Raw genomic sequence first — 19,255 nt, 5'->3', positions numbered from 1 at the left:
ACTTGCAGATCTGTTTAAAAGCGGATGGCTGTGTGGCATCATGCTGGTTCCTTAGGCTCTCTGGCTGTCAGTGCTTGGGGGGCTGTCCTTTTACTGAGTCAGCTGGGTGGCTAGTTTTCAGATGGCCTTACTTTTAAGCTAGTTATCAGGAAGGAAAAATCATGCAAACTAACTATGGGTAAATTCTAGAAGTACCTGATCAGTACGGAAACATAAAGGTCAAACTCCATAGGACTTATCAACAAATAATGGATACTCACAAGTTTGGATACTTGTAGTTTTTAAAGTGATCAATATTAAAATCCAGTTTACACCAATGCTTTTTAACTGATGAGCAAAATATGTTGGATTTTGATTTCTATATAAATATTTCAGCATATAGGAGTTGCACTTTTTATGTACTGGTTTGTTTTTGAGACCAAATCTCATTCTTTAACCAGGGCTGGCCTGGAACTTTTATGTAGCTCAGGCTAGCCTCAAACTCACAGCATTCCTTCTGCCTTGGTTTCCTGAATGTTGGTTTTACAGGTATGAGCCACTATCCCTGGTTAGTTAGTATATCATCATATGTACTTTTAAAAATGAAGAGAAACTTCTGAATATTAAATACTAAAATTGAGAATTTGTTATCAATGATCGATGTTATTGTAGAAGGCAGTTATTTCTCTTAAATACATCTGTATTATACCACATTTGGTGGACATTGATTGATTGGCTCATAATGATGTAATCTAGATGTCCTTTAAACCAAATGGTCCTGGTCCAGCAATTCTTCCCCTTAACAACTCTGTACAGAAGGTGGTGCTAAAATCTCCTTGGAAAGGAGAGAATCCTTCAGTGTTTTCCCTAGTAAAACTCCGGATCAGGTAACGCTGATTCACAGCTTCACAGAGGATGGTGAATAGAGCAAAGAATAATCTACACATCAACACGTAACCGTTTAGACCAGTGTTTTTTCAACCTTCCTAATGCTGTAACCCGTTAATACAGTTTCTCATGCTGTGGGGACCCCTAACCATGAAATTATTTTCGTTGCTACTTCATATCTAATCTTGCTACTGTTATGAATGGTAATGTAAATATTTGATAGGCAAGCTATCTGATATGCAATCCCCGTGAAAGGGTCATTCCAACCCCAAGGGGGTGAGACCCACCGTTTGAGTAGCTCTGGTTTAAACTATCACAAGGCCAGCAAAACGAATTAAATGACATTCCTCCCTCTGCATCAGCCCTGCCCAGCTTGGAAGCCCCAGGGCAGGCGATTTAAAGCTTCAGCCCACAGTACACGCGCCACGAGGGAGGCTCAAGTAGGTTCGTTCTAAAATGCCTCGTGGTCCTCTTTTGAGTAATCAGAGTGATAGGCAGCCACTGTCACTGTGGCTCTATTTCAAACACTTCTAGTGGCACAGGAGCCATGGACCTGCCTTAAACAGCCACGTTCTCGCCCAGGCCCCGCCCCCAATTATGGGCACGCCCTAGGGCGGGGCCTGTTCGGATACTCCCCGCCCCTTCCCCCCCACGTAACCCGGATATACACTCTAGCTCCCCTTTCACCTCGCGGTCGGCCGTTGGCCTACGCGGAAGGGCGAGCGGCCGGCTGCTGCTGGGCGGGCGCTCGGGGCGGGGGCGCGGGGCGCGGGGCGGCTTTCCCCGGGCGGTGATGGCGCGCGCGGGCGCCGGGAAGCGGGCGCCGTTGTAGCGGACTCAGCGGCGGGCCTGCAGCGGCCCCAGCGCCCATTGCGCGCCATGGCCCCCATGGGCATCCGCCTGTCCCCGCTGGGGGTGGCCGTGTTCTTCCTGCTGGGGCTCGGGGTGCTCTACCACCTCTACTCGGGCTTCTTGGCCGGCCGCTTCAGCCTCTTCGGCCTGGGCGGCGAGCCGGCGGGCGGCGCGGCCGAGGCGGCCGCCGATGGGGGCGCGGTGGACTTGCGCGAGATGCTGGCCGTGGCGGTGCTGGCGGCCGAGCGCGGCGGCGACGAGGTGAGGCGGGTCCGCGAGAGCAACGTCCTCCACGAGAAGTCCAAGGGGAAGACGCGCGAGGGTGCCGAGGACAAGATGACCAGCGGCGACGTGCTGTCCAACCGCAAGATGTTTTACCTGCTCAAGACGGCCTTCCCTAACGTGCAGGTGGGTGCTGGGCCCCCGCCTGCCTTCTTGCAGGCCCGGAGTGCGTTCGGACCTGCAGACGTGGAGACACCGAGGTAACGTGTGCAAGGTCATGCAAGTGGAGCTGGGGGAACTTGTAGCTTTCCTCCTCTCCCTGGTTGTGGGTGGCGGGTGTGTCCGCACTGGGAGAGCTGGGCTTTGAAGCCGGGATCCGGGATGCTGGCTAAGTGAACCACACGGCTGTAACAGGCTGCTTTCTAAGAAAAGGGGTTGAACCCCTTGGGCCTTTGTGTTCTCCTAGGATTTTATGCCTAGAGGAGATCGTGGCTGTTGAGTCCGTGTTTTCTGGCAGATAACCCCGGGCAGCTAGGCCAAGGCCTGTAGATGTTTAGTGTGCAGAGCATCGGGAGGAAGGGGATGTGCTCATGAATTGCCAAAGCTGTATAGTAGCAAGACCCCGTTTATAAAGACTCTGTAGTTTGTGCTGCTTTTCAAGGAAACGTTTGGAGATAGGCTTGCTTGAAGTTTCACTTCGGTGTGTCCTAGCACTCAAGATTCTTATTTATGTCAGAGAGTTAAGTAAACATCTACCTTCTCTGTGGAAGGTTTCTTGGATAAGAGTTGACATTTTCTTAATCTAGACATCATTATTATTTTTTCTCCTGGAATTAATCGTTTCATTGCGGCTGCTTTCTCTTTGTGTGTGTGCGTGTGTGTATGTGTATGTGTGTATGCGCGCGCGCACATGCTTGGTTTCTTGCAGGGTTAAGTAGTCCAGGTGGAGTTGGAACTAACTTAGCTTAGACTTGAATTCAGGATCCACTTAACCTCAGCTTCTTGAATGCTGTATCTTCAACAACCTCTGACTTTTCAATGGGCCATTTCCAGTTTATTGTAGTTCAGGGGAAAGGGCTCAGCATAATGTAACAGATCTTTTAAATGTATCACCTAACAATAGATTTTGGCTTCTGGAAAGAAAAGTTGCACTCAAGAGTTTTATTGATTAGATAAACAGTAAATATTAAACTCAGGTTTCTTTGGGAGTTTCCTGACCTCCTGATCGTCAAAGAATTAGAGTATCATCATTGAAGAATCTCCTATCTGATATAATGCTCTTCCCTTCTTACATTACTGTTTTGGGTTTCTTTCATTCCTGTATTTGTGTCATTATCTCCCCCATTTTCCCCCATGAAACATTTCAACTGTTAAGCTGCTGGATATCAGATGTCATTGACATTAGTGGATTTTTTTTTTTAATGCCTTCCCAAACAAAACACTGATTATTTCCACCTTACCCTTTTATTTATTACCATGGCAAATAATTTGCATTTAGATGTGAGATATACTTGAGAAATGCTGTTGTATTCTCAAAACACATGAATTTCCTTAAATGTTTGTGGAAAAAAATGGGAGTTTGGGAGCTATTGATATATGATAGTTATATAGTACTGTAATGAATACATTATTGGAATATAGCTGGTGGCCCAGATAGTGGTCACATAGGACTTTAATCGAACTTCATAGCAATTTTAAAAGTATATTTCATTTGTGCCTATTTTGCAAATAGGTAGGCAGGTTCATAACACTCCACAGCTTATGTGAGCTCCTCTTGAAGGAAAAAACATGCAATTATTAAGTTACTGTTAGTAAAATGTGAGTTTTTGTTGTTGTTTTTCACTCTTTGCTCTTTGGGGCCCTGCCACCCAGCTCCCAAGTAAATAGAGACTTTTTCTTAGTTATGAATGCCTCGCTTTAGCTTGGCTTATTTCTAGCCAGCTTTTCTTAACAAATTATCCTGTCTGCCTTTTGCCTCTGGGCTTTTATCTTTCTCTATTCTATATACCTTTCTTTACTTCTTACTCTATGGTTTGTTGTGTGGCTGGGTGGCTGGCCCCTGGTGTCCTCTCTCTTTCTTCTCTGTTCCCCTCCCCAAATTTCTCCTTCTGTTTATTCTCTCTGCCTGCCAGCCCTGCCTATCCTCTCTCCTGGCCTAGCTATTGGCCATTCAGCTCTTTATTAGATCAGTCAAGTATTTCAGAGAGGCAAAGTAACACAGCTTCACAGAGTTAAACAAATGCAACATAAAAGAATACAACGCATCTTTGTATCATTAAACAAATGTTCCACAGCATAAACAAATATAACACATCTTCAACAAATATTCCACAACAGAAATGTAGCAAGCAAAGCTGCTTTATTAAATTAAGATAAAGTCAGCTACATGGTAAGTTTTTAAACATCTGTGTGTGTGTGTGTGTGTGTGTGTGTGTGTGTGTGTGTGTGTGGTTTGTGTGTGTTGGTGTACATATAAGTGCTCAAGTTTTTGCACATTAGAAAAGGGAATAACTACCAAGGGTAGTGTGATGTTTTATTAAAATAACACTAAGCTTTTGGATTTGAGATGTTAACACAGTGACTTAATAGAAAATAACTTTTCTTGTGGTTGAATCTTTGGCTGCCTTGAGTGTTCAGGTTAGGTATTGATTGATATAACAGAATGTTGTATTCATTTATGTACATCAGTGGACTTAGGATGTCTTTTTACTCCAATTTATTAGACTAGAAAACAAATGGAGCCATTTAAGTAGAGACCTAGCCTTAGATTTTCGATTTGTTTTTTTCCTTTTCCCCTCTACTTCAATGTCCAATAGCACTATCCTCAATGCTTCTCATTTTTGAAGCCTCACCTCAATTTATTTATATATTTATTTATTTTATGAAGCTTACCTGATGTTCTCCATCCAATTCATTTCCTAGTGCAAAGTAACCATTTAGAAGACACAACTCTCCCCTCCCCTTTTAAATCTCATTGCCTTTCAAAATGAGAGGGGTATGTTTTCCTTTTTCCCCACTACTTCTCTGTCTGGAGTCTGAAGCATGAAATTTCCTGTTTGATGTTCTCACCATTTTTGAAGCATGAAATTGCCTGTTTGATGTTCTCACTTTATTTGACTATAATGGGAGTCTCTCTAGAGCACTTGGGTTGGGGGAAGCAGTGTTCCTCACTGAGGCCAGTGACACTTTAGGATATCACACCCAGGGGTAGAATGCTAACTAACATCAAGTGAATAGAGCTCATCCTATAATGCCCCCAAACAGCCCTGCTTAGGAAATGAGTGTCAGGCTTAGTTTGTGAGCTCATGCTTAGATGGACAGCACTCCCTAAAAGTGCATGCTGCCTAGTCAAACACAAGTTTCATCTCTGATTGCTGCATTTCCTTTTGTCATCGGTTATTCTCTGTCTTCAGGGCAGCTGCTTTACCCCTAAGCAGTTTGGCAATGCTTAATTTCACTGCTTCAAAGCAGTGGTAATTGACAGCCATCTTGCAACTACCTGCCTGGTTCTAGGTAAAAGCAATAGAGGTGATAGAACAAACTTTAATCTTAGCTACAGTGTTTTGGATGAATAAAGGAACACAGAGTAGATGCTCAGAGATTTAGGAAGCAAAGTGTTATAAGGAAATCTGGAGGGTTTTTAAGTGTGTTGTGGTTGTAGATGAGGGAGATAGATAAGGATAATGAGTCTTCAGGGATACATAAAAATGACTAAACCAGACCTGTGGCTTGTGGTAGAACATCTACCATAATGAAAAACTCTGTGTTCAATTCCCAGTCCTACAAGAAAAAAATGAATGAAGAGTAATACCTTTTCTTTTAAAAGAAGCATGTTACAAAAGATTTTTGATTGTGTGTGGCTGTCGGTGTGTATACATGAGCACAAATTCCCTCAGAGATCAGAGGCATTTGTGAGCTGCTGGACTTGTGTGCTAGAAACTGACCTTTTCAATTTTTTTATGCATTTGTTTGTTTATTTTATTTGTTTTCTTTTTGCAGTGCTGGGAATTGAACTTAGAGCCTTACACATGGTAGGCAACTTCTCAAATACTCAGCTATATTCCCATCCCTTAGCAAGGTCTTAATGGCAGTCCTCTCTGGAGCTGTTTAGTTACCTTTGTGTGAACATGTCTTGTAGCATGATGTAGAAGAAGCCAAATTGGTAAGCTGGTAAGGAAGTAGAGGCAGTGAATAATAGTAAGTCTTAAGAATAAAAAGATGGTCCTCTGAGGAGTTGGCTCCTGTTACATGGAACTAGAAGAGTCTAGTTTTGTTTGGTTGGTTTTAGTTTTTGTGGTATTTGTTTTTTAAGATCTAAAACAGAAGAAGGTTTCTAACTGTTACAAGGTTGTATTTGAGAGGCAGGTAGTAAGAAAACATCTTTTGAAGGTGAAAATAGAATAGGACAGGTATGGCAGCCTATAATTTTGAGAGTAACCATTCTCCAGAGAAATAGCTGATGGATATTTAGTAGGAGGACCTGGCTCTTTAGGAGGCTGAGAAGTCACAGTCTTCAGCCTGCACACTGGAGACCCAGGAAAGTTGGTGGTATGGTTCAGCTAAACCCCAAAGGCATAAGAACCATGGACCCAATAATGTAAGTCTTTGTCAGAGGAGAGGAAAGATTTCTGTCTCCATTCCAGCAATCATGTTGAAGGGGCACATTCCCTTTTCCTTTCCCTTTTGTTTCTTCAGGTTTTCACAGGATTGAGTAAGGTCCATTAACATAAGGCTGAAGAACTGCTTTACTGCATTTGCTCTTTTAAACAATAATTTTTCATGAAACACTCAAACCACAACCAGAAATAATAAGTTCAGTCAAAAATCTGGGTACCCTATCGTCCATTATAGTGCATATACAAAATTATGTGTGAGATATTATATCTAAAACCATATTAATTACATAATTGGTTTTTATTTGTTTTTGTTTTTTCGAGACAGGGTTTCTCTGTGTAGTTTTGGTGCCTGTCCTGGATCATGCTCTGTAGACCAGGCTGGCCTCGAACTCACAGAGATCCTCACGAGTGCTGGGATTAAAGGCGTGCGCCACCACCGCCTGGCTAATTATATAATTGTTTATGGATAAATGCACTAGATGGTTGATTCTTCTAAAGTCCAAAAGCCCCTTCAACCCCAAATTGACTGAACTATCCTAACAGTATTAACTGTGTTTAGGGCCTTGAGCTTTCATAGTACTGAGGAAGAATGGTTTGTTTCACCTCTCTGGAGTCCCAAGTTACAAGACTAGCCTGAATACCTGTATATATGTACTATATATACATATAAGTACATATAGGGTACTAATGTAACAACCTTTATATTCAATAAATATATGATTGCTGATCCCTCCTGTGGCTGCACAAATTAACATTTTCCATTTTAAAAGTTATAAATCACATCTGCTATGTTACAGCTGCCACACATAGATCAAAAAAATCTGGGTACACTATCATCCATTATAGTGGATATGGGATGTTGTGTCTAAAACCATAATCTATAATGATTTATACCTCCCTTAAGATTTTTATCTCTTCAGATCTGCATCTTTCTTTTTACTTTTTTTTTTAAATGTATCTTATATTACTCCTACCTCTCAAACCACTTACAATTTTTCCCTTCTGTTCCTCTTCCATGTTGAGGTTTAGAGGAAGAGAATCAAATTAAATTGAATCATACATGTAAGAATTTATTCTGCCTCTTAAACTACTTAGAGTATTAGATATGAAAGGAGAAATACATTGATCACGAAAGACTGAGTAGGCAATTCTGTAGAAACATTGTCCAGCAAAGCTATCCTTCATACTGTGACTCTGACCCATGTTAATGTTGTAGTTCTGCCATGGCAACATGGCAGAGAAACGTGGAAAACTTTTTCTTTTCATGAGCCAAAAAGTTAGATGTGTCATGTTTTTGTCTGTATTTCATTGGCTAGAACATCTAATGTGTTTTCTAGCTGCAAGGGAGATTGGAACTATGAACTTTTATATGCCTGGGAAGGAAATGAGAACTAGATTTTGTGAGCACTAGGCAGACTTACAAAGAAAAACAGCTAGCCAAAAGAAATGCGTCCTTAATAATACTTAATAATACTTAAGGCTAATACACAACGATGTCAGATAAACAGTTGCCAAGAATGGGTGGGAATTGCAAGACTAGGCATCACTTACAGGAATAGCCTATGGTCAGTGTACAATTTTCTGGTTTTAAGAAACATTTGACATCACCCACTCAAATTATAGGTTCTTTGAAAACTTCATTTCCATTCCTATCATAAATGACTTCTTTGAGGGCAGCCAGGTTGGGATAAGAAGGGATGGTTAGTGATTGGTGAAAACTGTTGTCTGCAGGAAGTCCTAAGCTTTTGTGATTTTTGTTATACTTAGTTCACTGTTGAAGTCCATGGACATTGAGCATGAAGGAGGCAGAATTGCTAACACAGGAGAGGAGTGTGGGAGAATAAATGAGAGAGGGAAAAAAGGCAAACCATCATAGGCTAAGAATAGTATCCTCAAATAGGAAATGTTAGTTGAACATTTACGTTTGGTTTAGACTGTGCAGATATTCATGGGTGTTTTGCAAGAGAATGTATGCCTTGGCTATTCAAGATGAGTAAGTTAACATGCTGTTCTTAGAGAGAATCCAGGTTTAGTTTCTAGCATTTACATGGCAGCTCACAAAGCATCTGTAAGTCTAGTTCGTGGGGGTTCTACACCATCTTCTGGCCACCAGGGCACTAGGCATATGTGATAACACAGATATTCGTGCAGACAAAATACTCCTATACATGAAATAAAAATATATGTATTCTCTCCTCACTCCACAATTTTATGTATTTATGATAAATCAGATTTATGTTTTATTTTTTTTCTTATATGAATGAAAAGACAGAAATTTTTACTTTACCTTCTTACCGTCCAATACATCTTTGATGTATAGTTACAAGACAGCTAGACATTCATTTTTTTTGTCCTTTTTTGATTGCTTATTTCAATTTATTTAGGTTTTGTAATATGCTACCTTATCTATTTAGTGATCCAGGATTTCTTTTCCTTACTGCTTAAATGGTTCATTGTAGACAATTAATTCCCTCAGCCATTTTATCCTTTAGCATTCAAATTCTGTTTTTAAGGCAAATCCTTTGTATAACTGCATTTTTATTGTTCTGTTTGCTTCTAACTGTAGTTGCTTATATCCAGTGTTCTATAAAAATATCTATTTTCAGACTTTAGAATTTTTTTTTACTATTTTTTAAAAATGAGTTCCATGATTATAGCCTAAGGGTGGCCTGAGGCATACTCCTCTTCCATCACCCTCCCTTCCACTGGACTGTAGACATGCCACAACTTCAGACCCCTCAAGACATTTACTCTTGATTCAGCCTTGACTAACTCACTTCTTTGATAAAGTTTCTCATTTTGTATTAGGACTCTGTCTGTACTTGGAGTCTCAGTCATCATTAACCAAAACACTAAACTTGAAAATTAGATTAGAAAGTATTTGAAGATAAAATGTCACTGCAGTGTTTTTTATGATGCTTTTTTTTAAATTTTGCATTGAATTCCTTGAAATATTTTAAGATTTTCATTAATAAGAATTTATGTGAATTATCTGAGATGCATTTTTTGAGATTTATTAAGTAATAATGATTTTCTCCTTTGTAACACCAACTATTTCCACTGTAGATAAATACTGAGGAACATGTGGATGCATCTGACAAGGAGGTCATTGTGTGGAATCGTAAGATTCCTGAGGACATCCTGAAGGAAATAGCTGCTCCTAAGGAGGTACCTGCAGAAAGTGTGACTGTCTGGATTGACCCGCTTGATGCTACACAGGAATACACAGGTGAATCCTAAATGTTAGATTGTCAGTTTATATTAGAGAACACAGACCAGGGCAGATAGTATGTGCATGGGGGCAAATACTTTACAAATTTTCCAGTTAGATTTTAAGAATCCAATTAGATTTCCAGACAAGCAGGATAGGTTATTAAGGTATTTTATGAACCATTTAGACTGGATGGGTGATTCTCACTCTTGTTTCCCATACCATAGTGTATTCCTCTGATGAGCATACTACTAGACAGCTAGTACTGAGGAAAAGTATTAGCCAGAATATAATATTTACTTTGAGTATTAAGAATTCAGGTTTTGGTATATATACATCTGACATAAGAATTCAAAATACTAAATTTTATGGAGCCAGAAAGTAAAAAGTAGCAAAACAAGATTATCACCACCAATCCCCAAACACATACACGTTCACATTATTCTTGCCCAGCTCAAGTTTCATCTCTGATCTTTTCTCAGGTTCTTTTTTACACAGCAGTATCTAATTCCTGCTTTACTCTTTTCTGGTATATGTTAAAATTAATTTGTCCCTCTATAAGGTAAGACCCCTAGAATGTGTGAATTTGTACTTTTTCACCTTGGCATTCTGTATACTAAATTTGAACCATAATATGTACTCAACAGATTATTACTATTAAGAAGAGAAGGCGTGTGTTTGTGTGTGTGTGTGTGTGTGTGTGTGTGTGTGTGTGTGTGTGTATTTAATGACTAAAGTTGCAAAACTGATTTTTATGAGTAAATAGTAGAAACATAGACTATTGAGCTTGTTGGCAAAAAGAAGTTTTTTAAATTAAGTGGCCTGAGTACATCATCATAATTAGTGATCATATATCCCTGTGTACAAGACTTTTTTAAATTTCTAACTTGATTTTTAAATTTAATTATAAAATTAAAAATTACTTTAATTTATATCTAAAGATAAATAATTGTTATCAGTATTATATCGGTTAGGAAACTAAGTTTAATTTGCCCCAAGAACTGAAGTTACTAAAATGATGGACTGAGTGATTAGCCCAGGTAACCAGATCTCATAACTACTTAGCAGCTCTCCTGCTTAGGGCAGTTTTGCTTGTGAAAGGTATTTCACACATCTAAATTCTGATGAAGTAAGTATCCTGTTGTGTACTGAAATCAAACACAATACTTTAACAGCCATGCCTTTTTGTTTTCTCCTAGAGGATCTTCGAAAGTATGTCACTACCATGGTGTGTGTAGCTGTGAATGGCAAACCTGTGCTAGGAGTTATTCATAAGCCATTTTCTGAATATACAGGTATGAAGTATACGTGAGCACCTTTGAGAGGGAGTGTTACTGAACTGTTTGTCTATAGTACTTAACCATTATTCTAGGATTTTAGTAATTGAATCTGTCCCCCACCCATGTACACTACTGACTACAGTGAGGATTTTATGGTTGACACTGATAGTATGTGAAAAAACACAGCTTTCTAAGAAAAAATAATCTTTTGGAAATACTATTAGGTAGAAACATTCTCCAGCAAGGTGTCTTGTGTTTCTTTCATGGTGTTCTTGGAGGTGAGGCCTAGGATTCTTACACTGGATTCTTTTGTAAAGCTGTATAGTTGTTCTAGCCAAATCTGTTGTATCATGCAGAGCTCGATATTGTGATAAAGAAGAGTGATACTTACACATCAGAAGTGGGAGAGTAGCTGCCCCATTGGTAGCTACAGCACACATCTTTTAGAGATCCTTAAGGTCCTTTCTTCATACTCATGTTTGTTAGTTTCCTACAAAATGCAGGTCAGGTCACTGATGGCTGTGTTGTAAGAAGACATGGGTAACCATGTCAAGGAACTTCTTCCTCAGTTAGGCTATGACCTTTGCTTATAGCCCTGCCAAAGACAGTGGATGCAGGTGTGGGGAACCTTGCAGTCGGCTGAAGACACCCTAAGACCAAGTTCTCAACATAAAGTTGATTTATTTGCTGCAGAGGGACAAAGGACAGGAAATAAGAGACAAAGACAAAAGATAGAGGATGAGGGAGAAAGGGAAAGGAAGAAGGGAGAGGGGAAAGGGGTACTTGTTGGTTGCCTCTGGTTAGAGCAGAGACAGATGGGGGCCATAAGCAAATGGTGGTTTATAAAGATGAAAGGAGAAACCCTGTGTTAGGATGAGGTGTTTAATTTTAATGGGCATAGTAATTAGGTGAGCCAAAGGGGTTTTTTGTTAGCTGGGCCTTGGTAGTCAGCCTTAGGAGGAGGAAGTGGCCAAATAAGGGAATAGACCTTGATGACCAACTTTAGGAATGCAATCTAACAGTTTTTTTAGCAAGGCAGAGGGAATAGGGGAGAAGGGCAAGGCTTGCCAGAGCCATGTTTGCCATGCTTTAACTGGCTAGAGTCCTTTCAGCGGGGAAGATATTACAGTACAGTTCCTCATTCAGCAAGGCTGCCTGTGTTCTTCTGGTTTTCTAAGGTATGGGTAGTAGTCTCATGTTCACCATGGCAACATAAGTTATTACTGTTGTGGGGGAAGAGTAGTTAGTATAAATATTATTGCTGACTGCTGCGAGGATTTGTGGTGCTTTTAATTGGTTAATTCCCGTCAACTCATAGGACAAATATTATGAGCTTTGGCACCACCATTCTCCAAGATGACAATGTCCGCATTGCCAGTATTGAAAACTATGACCATGTATTATGGGTACTATTAGTGTCATCCTCAAATTTGTATGGTAGTTTCTTACAGCTGTTAAAATTAAAAAATAAAAACATTCTATGCATGTATGAAACACTGAAATAATAAAAATATGTTAAAAATAAAAAAGTTCAAGATTATATTTTGGGGCTGCATATATATATGTGTATATATATAATCACAGTATACCTTATAAAATGAAAAAAACAAAAACAAACATTAGGTTTTTGAACCACTGAACCACATCTGCTTTTTAGGCTTACTTGCAGAGCCACAATAATCAGATTTACATTCTGTGTAGCTAAATGTAACTAATGCAGTCAGAGGAGCAAGAGACATTGTGCTACCTTGGACTTCATGTGCTAGGTATTAGGAGATTACAGTTAGAGCTTTTCTTTATTTATCATAAAATAAACACAATAGGTAGCTGCTCTTTTACTTTGCCACCTAAATCTAATTTAAATATGTTCATTGAAGCTAGAGAGATGGTTCCATAGTTAAGAGTACCTATTTACTCTTGCAGAGGGCCCAAGTTTCAGTTCTCAGCTTCCCTGTTGAAACTCCTGCTCCAGGGGATCTGCACCCTATTCTGACTTCCTAGCATCTGCACTCGTGTTTACAGACCTACACACAGCTTACTCATAATTTAAAAGTAAAACTAAAAAATATTTATCCATGTAAGTGCTATATATTAATGTATTGCATATTTAACATGAAGTGCCTTTTTAATACTGAATTAGTAATTGCTGGTATCTTATACAATACTGACCCCTAGAGGTAGAGCATTGTAAATTCACTTCTTAGTAAAACAGAATAGTTAGTGAATGCTAATTAGAAAAGAATTTAGAGATTTTTTTTCACCTTTTGAAACTTTTTATAAATACAAACACAAAATTATGGTAAGTACTCGTGAGCTTTTTCCTCCAGTGTATTTTAAAGCTACAGGTACTGTATTTTGCCTCAGCTAACCATTATTCCCCCATGGCATTCAATATTTTCATTTCTCTGCATGTTCCTGGAATGGATTTATATAGTTGCTTCCTTAAAACAAAGTCCTGTCAAGTGAGGTGGATTTCTTCTAGCCACAAAGCTATTGCCTTCTGTACTTTGCATGGGGAACAGCTTCCAGCACTTCTTAGCCCCATGTCTTTCCTTGTTTTGGAAAGCAGGCCACTTCTCCCGTAGGACACCTAGTCTTCTGGGCGTTTTGATCGGATGCCACTGGATGCTCCTTCTCCAGGAGCTTTCTCCCCTGTGAGATGGGAGGCTTCTTATTAGGCACCTGCTTTATTTCTTTTGTCTTGTTCCTGGGAGACCACTGCCTTCTTACAGCTGTAGTTGCCTTTCCAAATGTCAAAGATGTCTTCTTCCTCTCACTTCCCCAGTTTCCATGTCTTTTCTAAGTGTTATATTGACTAATTTTGGGTCGAGAAGGAACCTTGGCTCCTATTAGCTGAGTTCTCCCATCGTTGAGAATTGACCAACCTCTTGGTACTTCTCTGAAGCTCCTGCTAGGGTAGACACACAGAGATTGTATTTGGCAGTTGTTCTGCTGCTCTGCAGTGTTTGTTTCCTTGCTTTCTCATCTGTTTGGATTTGTCTTTGTTTCCTACTTACTCTGGAGATATAGATGAAAAGGCTTTATATTCACTTCCCTTGTGGTTGTGTATAGCTTTTAGATGGCTGCCATCATCCATGGTGACTCAGAAACCCAGACCTTCCTCTCTTTCTTTTTTTCTTTTTCCTGTAGCCAGGAATAAACTACATTCATTGCTAAACATGGTATCCCATAGTGAGTGAATGTTAGAAAAGCAATTTAACTGGTTTACTTTTGACTAAATTTGCTTTCTTGCATTGTTTGCCCCAGAGTGAGGAAAACTTAAACCCCAATATGCACTTCAAGCTATCTCTGGAAGCCCCTCCCTCCTTTCAAACCTCCTTGTACCACCACCACCCGTTCCTTAGTTTGTTTCTTTGACTCAGTCTTTTTGAGATGGGGGTCTCACACTCTGTGCCAGGGTGGCTTGGAACTGTGCATTCTGCAGTGGCCTTGTACTCATAGCAGCCCTCCTGCTTCAACTTCTCTAATGCTGGGATTCTAGGTATGAGCTTCCACACTCAACTGACTTTGTATTTTTATGCTCTGTCGTACTTTGCTTTCTGTTGCTGGGATAAACACCATGACCAGAAGTAACATAGGAAGGAAAGGGTTGATTTCATCTTGGAAAGTACAGTCCATTATCAAGGAAAGCCAAGGCAGGAACTTGAAGCAAAATCTATAGAGGAATGCTGTTTTCTGGCTGGTTCCCAGGCTCCCACACGCAACTACTTTCCTTAAAGTGTTATTTATGTATATGAATGTGTCTTAGTGAGTGTATGCCACATATAAGGGTGCCCACAGCAGCTAGTAGAGACAATTGGATCCTTTGGGATGGAGTTAAAGGCAATTGTGAGATACCTGACATTGTGCTGGGAACAGAACTCAGGTTCTCTGGAAGAGCAGCAAGTCCTCTTAAATGCTGAACCATCTCTTTAGCTGCTCAGCTACCTTATACAGCCCAGGCCCACTGGCCTAGGGATAGTACTGCCACAAAGGCTGGACCCTCCTACATTAAGTAGCAGTCAAGAAAATACCCTACAGACATGCCCATGGGCCAGTTTCATAGAAACAGTTCTTCAGTTGAGGTTCCTTCTTCACAAGTATGTCAAGACGACTCACCAGGACATGGTCCTTGATATGACAGTCTATAAACCTAACTCACTTCATTAACTATTTTGTGTGTTTAAAGCCATTTGGGAGAATAAGCAGTATACAAGTATATAAAACCGTGACTGTATCAGAAGTAGAGATAGAAGAAAATCAAGTTTGAAATTTGAATTATCCAAACAATTGTGTTCTTGTCACAGATTATGCTCCCTGAATCTGACTTTGATGATGAACTCAATGTCAAGATGTTTGTTAAGGACTGTGAAATTTTTGAAGGGAGGAAAGAAAATGGGCTAAGTATAGCTAGGAATTGAGTTACAAGGTGGTCTCAATAGAGTCCATTTGGTAATGGGGAGGGTACCAGAATTCTTATGCCAAATATTTGATAGCTATTCTAATTGTGAAGGACACAGAGCACTTGGAAGCTTTGTTTCAATGCATGCCTATTTTCTTACTTTAAAAAATTAAGTAATTTTTGTACTTAACCAAAAAAAAAAAAAAAAAATATCTGAGGGAAATGATCTAAGTCTGTAGAAAATGACTTTTTCTTTTTCAGTCACTTGGTTCTGAAGATTGTAATTTTTATAATGCTTTGGAATTATAAACCTTCACGACTGTTAATGGGCATCCCATTTGCTTTTCAGCTTGGGCAATGGTAGATGGTGGTTCAAATGTGAAAGCCCGTTCTTCCTACAATGAGAAGACCCCAAAGATCATTGTGTCTCGCTCTCATGCTGGGATGGTCAAACAGGTTGCTCTGCAGACCTTTGGAAACCAGACATCAATCATCCCAGCTGGTGGTGCTGGTATGTTCCCCCTGCTTCTCCCCATCTTGTGGTTCCATAGCATGTTCCAGCATGGGCACAGATTTCTCAGGAGACCAAATTGTTTGTTCTATACATAGGCATAGAATAAGGAGGCAGTGTACTTTGGAGACAGGCTCAGACTCCTATGGGGCATCTCTAGGGTAGGACTGCATTACCATTACCTATGTCAGAAACCAAGTCTTACTTCATGGTAGCTCTTCATAAATTACCACAAAAGCATACTGCCCCCAGTGTATACCCGTACACCAGCAGGGCTGCTCTAAATGTGACCTGACTCTAAAATAATTGTCCTATGTGTTTAATGGTGGGCCTGTCAGGAGGAAAGATGGAAGACTTGAGATGTTTCTATGGCAGAAAGCTATCAGGCATCATCCTAGAGATTGCTAGAATGGCTAAACCTTAGATCACTAAACTCTTCAACTTGTATATCTAGGATGAGCAAGAAAGTATTATGCTCACCCATTTTAACATATATCTCCTGCTCTTTACTACCTGATTATAAATCAGAGCCCACAGTTCTGAAAATGGACAGTAGTAAATACTCAGATAGTGTGAGCCATGTGTAGTTTTTGGCATATTATTATTTAATTAAACCACCTTTAAAAATGTTTAATTTATTACTATGAGATCTGTACAAGAGCAGACAGTAACCTGGATTTGGCTTGAAAAGGCCATTTGATGAATATTTATCATGTCAAAAATTTTTTTAATTCAAGTAAATAAATTAAAATCAGAAACCATTTGTGTTCCAGTCCATTTTCAGCAGTGCTAAGATAGAAGTAGTTGGATGGGAGAAAAATGACACTTTTCAACCTGATATGTTTAATTTGCCAGTTGTATATACTGCTTTCCTAGATTTTTTCCTTAGAGGATGCCTGTTAGGTTATTTAGGAAAAGTAAATGTCCAGAATAGCTAGGAGGGTTGAGATGAACTGGATTCTAGATGTGATGTCCTCCTCCTCTTTTTTTTTTTTTTTTTTTTTTTAATTTTGTACCTCGTTACTAAAAGACAGTGGAGTAGTGCTCTTTTAAAATATGTGTCATAGACTGGCTTCCTATAATTGAGACTAGCTTAACTATATTAGTAAGCTTATTTTGATGGTACTGTTGCTATGTCGAGCCTATATTGGGGTTGTGACTTGTAAGCATGATTATGTTTTTAGATTTAGGCAAAGGCAGTGTGGAATGCTCATAAAGATCTCATCCTGTTCCCTTCAACTGTGTACTTGAAAAGTTTGCACACTTTTTATTAAGTCATTTGAGTAATAACCTAAATTTTTCTTTCTCTTCTAGGTTATAAAGTTTTAGCACTCTTGGATGTGCCTGATATGAGTCAAGAAAAAGCAGATCTATATATTCATGTGACATACATCAAAAAGTGGGATATATGTGCTGGCAATGCCATCCTAAAAGCCCTTGGAGGGCATATGACCACTCTGAGTGGTGAAGAGATCAGTTATACTGGGTCTGATGGTATTGAAGGGGGACTCCTTGCTAGCATCAAAATGAACCACCAAGCTCTGGTCAGAAAACTCCCAGATTTAGAAAAGTCAGGACATCAATAAGCATTCCTGACCACAGGGTGCAACTTTTCCAGGGGTAAATTGTTCAGCCTGAACTGTTGGAAGCTTCAAAGGACTGGTGGAGACTATGCATGGTTAAGGCCATCCTGAACTTAGGAAGTACTTATGAAGCATCAGAGACTTACTTTCCCTGTAATAGGACGCAAAATCAGGGAAATTAGGTTGCTTCATTTCTCAAGTATTGTCTTTATTTTTGAGACTATTTTCATACAGTTGTCATACACAAGGCACATATATATATGTATATATATATTTGTGGATTAAAATCTAGAGCTGAGTCTACACTGTTATGAGTCACCATTTTCACTCAACAAGTGATGAGTCTGCACTGTTGATACTTTCATATAGAATTGGGTTTGAGGAAGGCTTGGTTTTATGTAGATGTTTAGTGTAACTTTGAGGTTGTATCTTATTGAAAATAAAGTCATTGGTGATTTTTACTCCTCAGATGGAAAGCACAAGAAGTCTCATATTCTTAATATGCAACAAGTGCTCTGTTCATCTACCATTTCTATGGATTTAGTAGAAAAGGCTTAAGTAGTTTATTTTCTTTGAAATTTTACTAACAGATTCACCAGCTGATAGAAAATATAGACAAATGATGAACTGCATTATAATTGGAACTTTTTGTGAATGTGTGTTTTGTTTTGATCAAAGTGTATCTATGGTTTCAACATTTCTGCCATGTTACTGTTGATTTTCATTTCCTTTTGGAAGGTGCATTCGTTCATCCTTTCTCTATTGACCAGCATTTAGTCTTTACCTGTAAAGTTGGTTTTAAGTTTCAATGTTAGCATCATGGTTTGCTGTATTTTCTCATTAGAGATAAAATATGCTGTAAGACTGTAAGAATATAAATGATTCTGTAATAATTGAAAGTTACTTCACATTAGATGGACTGACTAGTTTTAGTTATTTTTCAGGAATTTTGTTTTAGTAGATTTTTGAAACCTTGCCAGGTTTATCAGTAGAGATTCTCTTATTCTTATTATCAAGAATGGGCACAGCTCCTTTTTAGCTGTTAGGAGACTCAATAACCAGATTCTCAAAGGAATCACTTTTGACACAAGCCTGTAGTTTCCTCTCAGATTACTGTCATCAAAATTGATGATGTGTTTTTTGTTCAATTGGCAAAATATGGTTAGAAAAAGATGGTGGCATTTGTCATGTTGTTATAACAAGAGCTTGTTTTCTGATCTGGATTTGTTGTGTTGCTCTAGCAACTTGTTTTCTGAGCTGTATTTGTTAGTGCGAGTGGTTTTTCTTAGTGTGATTAGAGAATCAGTGTAAATAATCATGTTTTTCATGTGGCTTTGATATCCTTATAAACTTTAATGAGGAATTTCTCATACTTTCTTTTCTTAAAAATGTAACCCTAAAGCAATTTTCAATTTATTTTCCTATTTTAGAGGTAAAATTGAGCAGGAGGGACTTGCTAGCCTATTAGACATGCACACTGTAGGTTCGCATGTCATAGGGTCCAAAGCCCATCATTCTTTATTAGTGTACTGGATCTTAGCACACTACAAGTGCTCTACCTTATACTTAGCAACTGGTAACAAATTAGCCTTCATGCAGTGAAAATTCAAAGTTTTGAAAGTTGGAAACTTGGTATTTATTTAACAAGACTTGTGAATTTTGAAAACTGTTTCAGGCACATAATCTAATTACCAAATAATATGACAAGATA

At 39.2% G+C, this 19,255-nt stretch overlaps 1 protein-coding gene across 1 annotated transcript; it reads left to right on the top strand.

Annotated features, from left to right (window-relative positions):
- The first annotated feature begins 1,647 nt into the window (after positions 1-1,647).
- Positions 1,648-18,188, top strand: Bpnt2 (3'(2'), 5'-bisphosphate nucleotidase 2). The gene is made up of 5 exons (XM_059253824.1): positions 1,648-2,127; positions 9,624-9,786; positions 10,968-11,063; positions 15,800-15,961; positions 17,276-18,188. Exons 1-5 carry the CDS (start codon positions 1,747-1,749, stop codon positions 17,545-17,547), a joined length of 1,074 nt encoding a protein of 357 aa, XP_059109807.1. The 5' UTR covers positions 1,648-1,746; the 3' UTR covers positions 17,548-18,188.
- Positions 18,189-19,255: the final 1,067 nt, after the last annotated feature.

This window comes from Peromyscus eremicus, chromosome 2, assembly GCF_949786415.1.
Source record: "Peromyscus eremicus chromosome 2, PerEre_H2_v1, whole genome shotgun sequence".
Taxonomy (NCBI): Eukaryota; Metazoa; Chordata; class Mammalia; order Rodentia; family Cricetidae; genus Peromyscus; species Peromyscus eremicus.
This window is presented reverse-complemented; position numbering and strand designations above follow the sequence as displayed.

Coding starts and splice junctions, on each gene's coding strand:
- Bpnt2 (XM_059253824.1), top strand. CDS start 1,747: ATGGCCCCCATGGGCATCCGCCTGTCCCCGCTGGGGGTGGCCGTGTTC. Junction 9,787..10,967: donor TGCTACACAGGAATACACAG/GTGAATCCTAAA, acceptor GTTTTCTCCTAG/AGGATCTTCGAAAGTATGTC. Junction 11,064..15,799: donor GCCATTTTCTGAATATACAG/GTATGAAGTATA, acceptor TTTGCTTTTCAG/CTTGGGCAATGGTAGATGGT.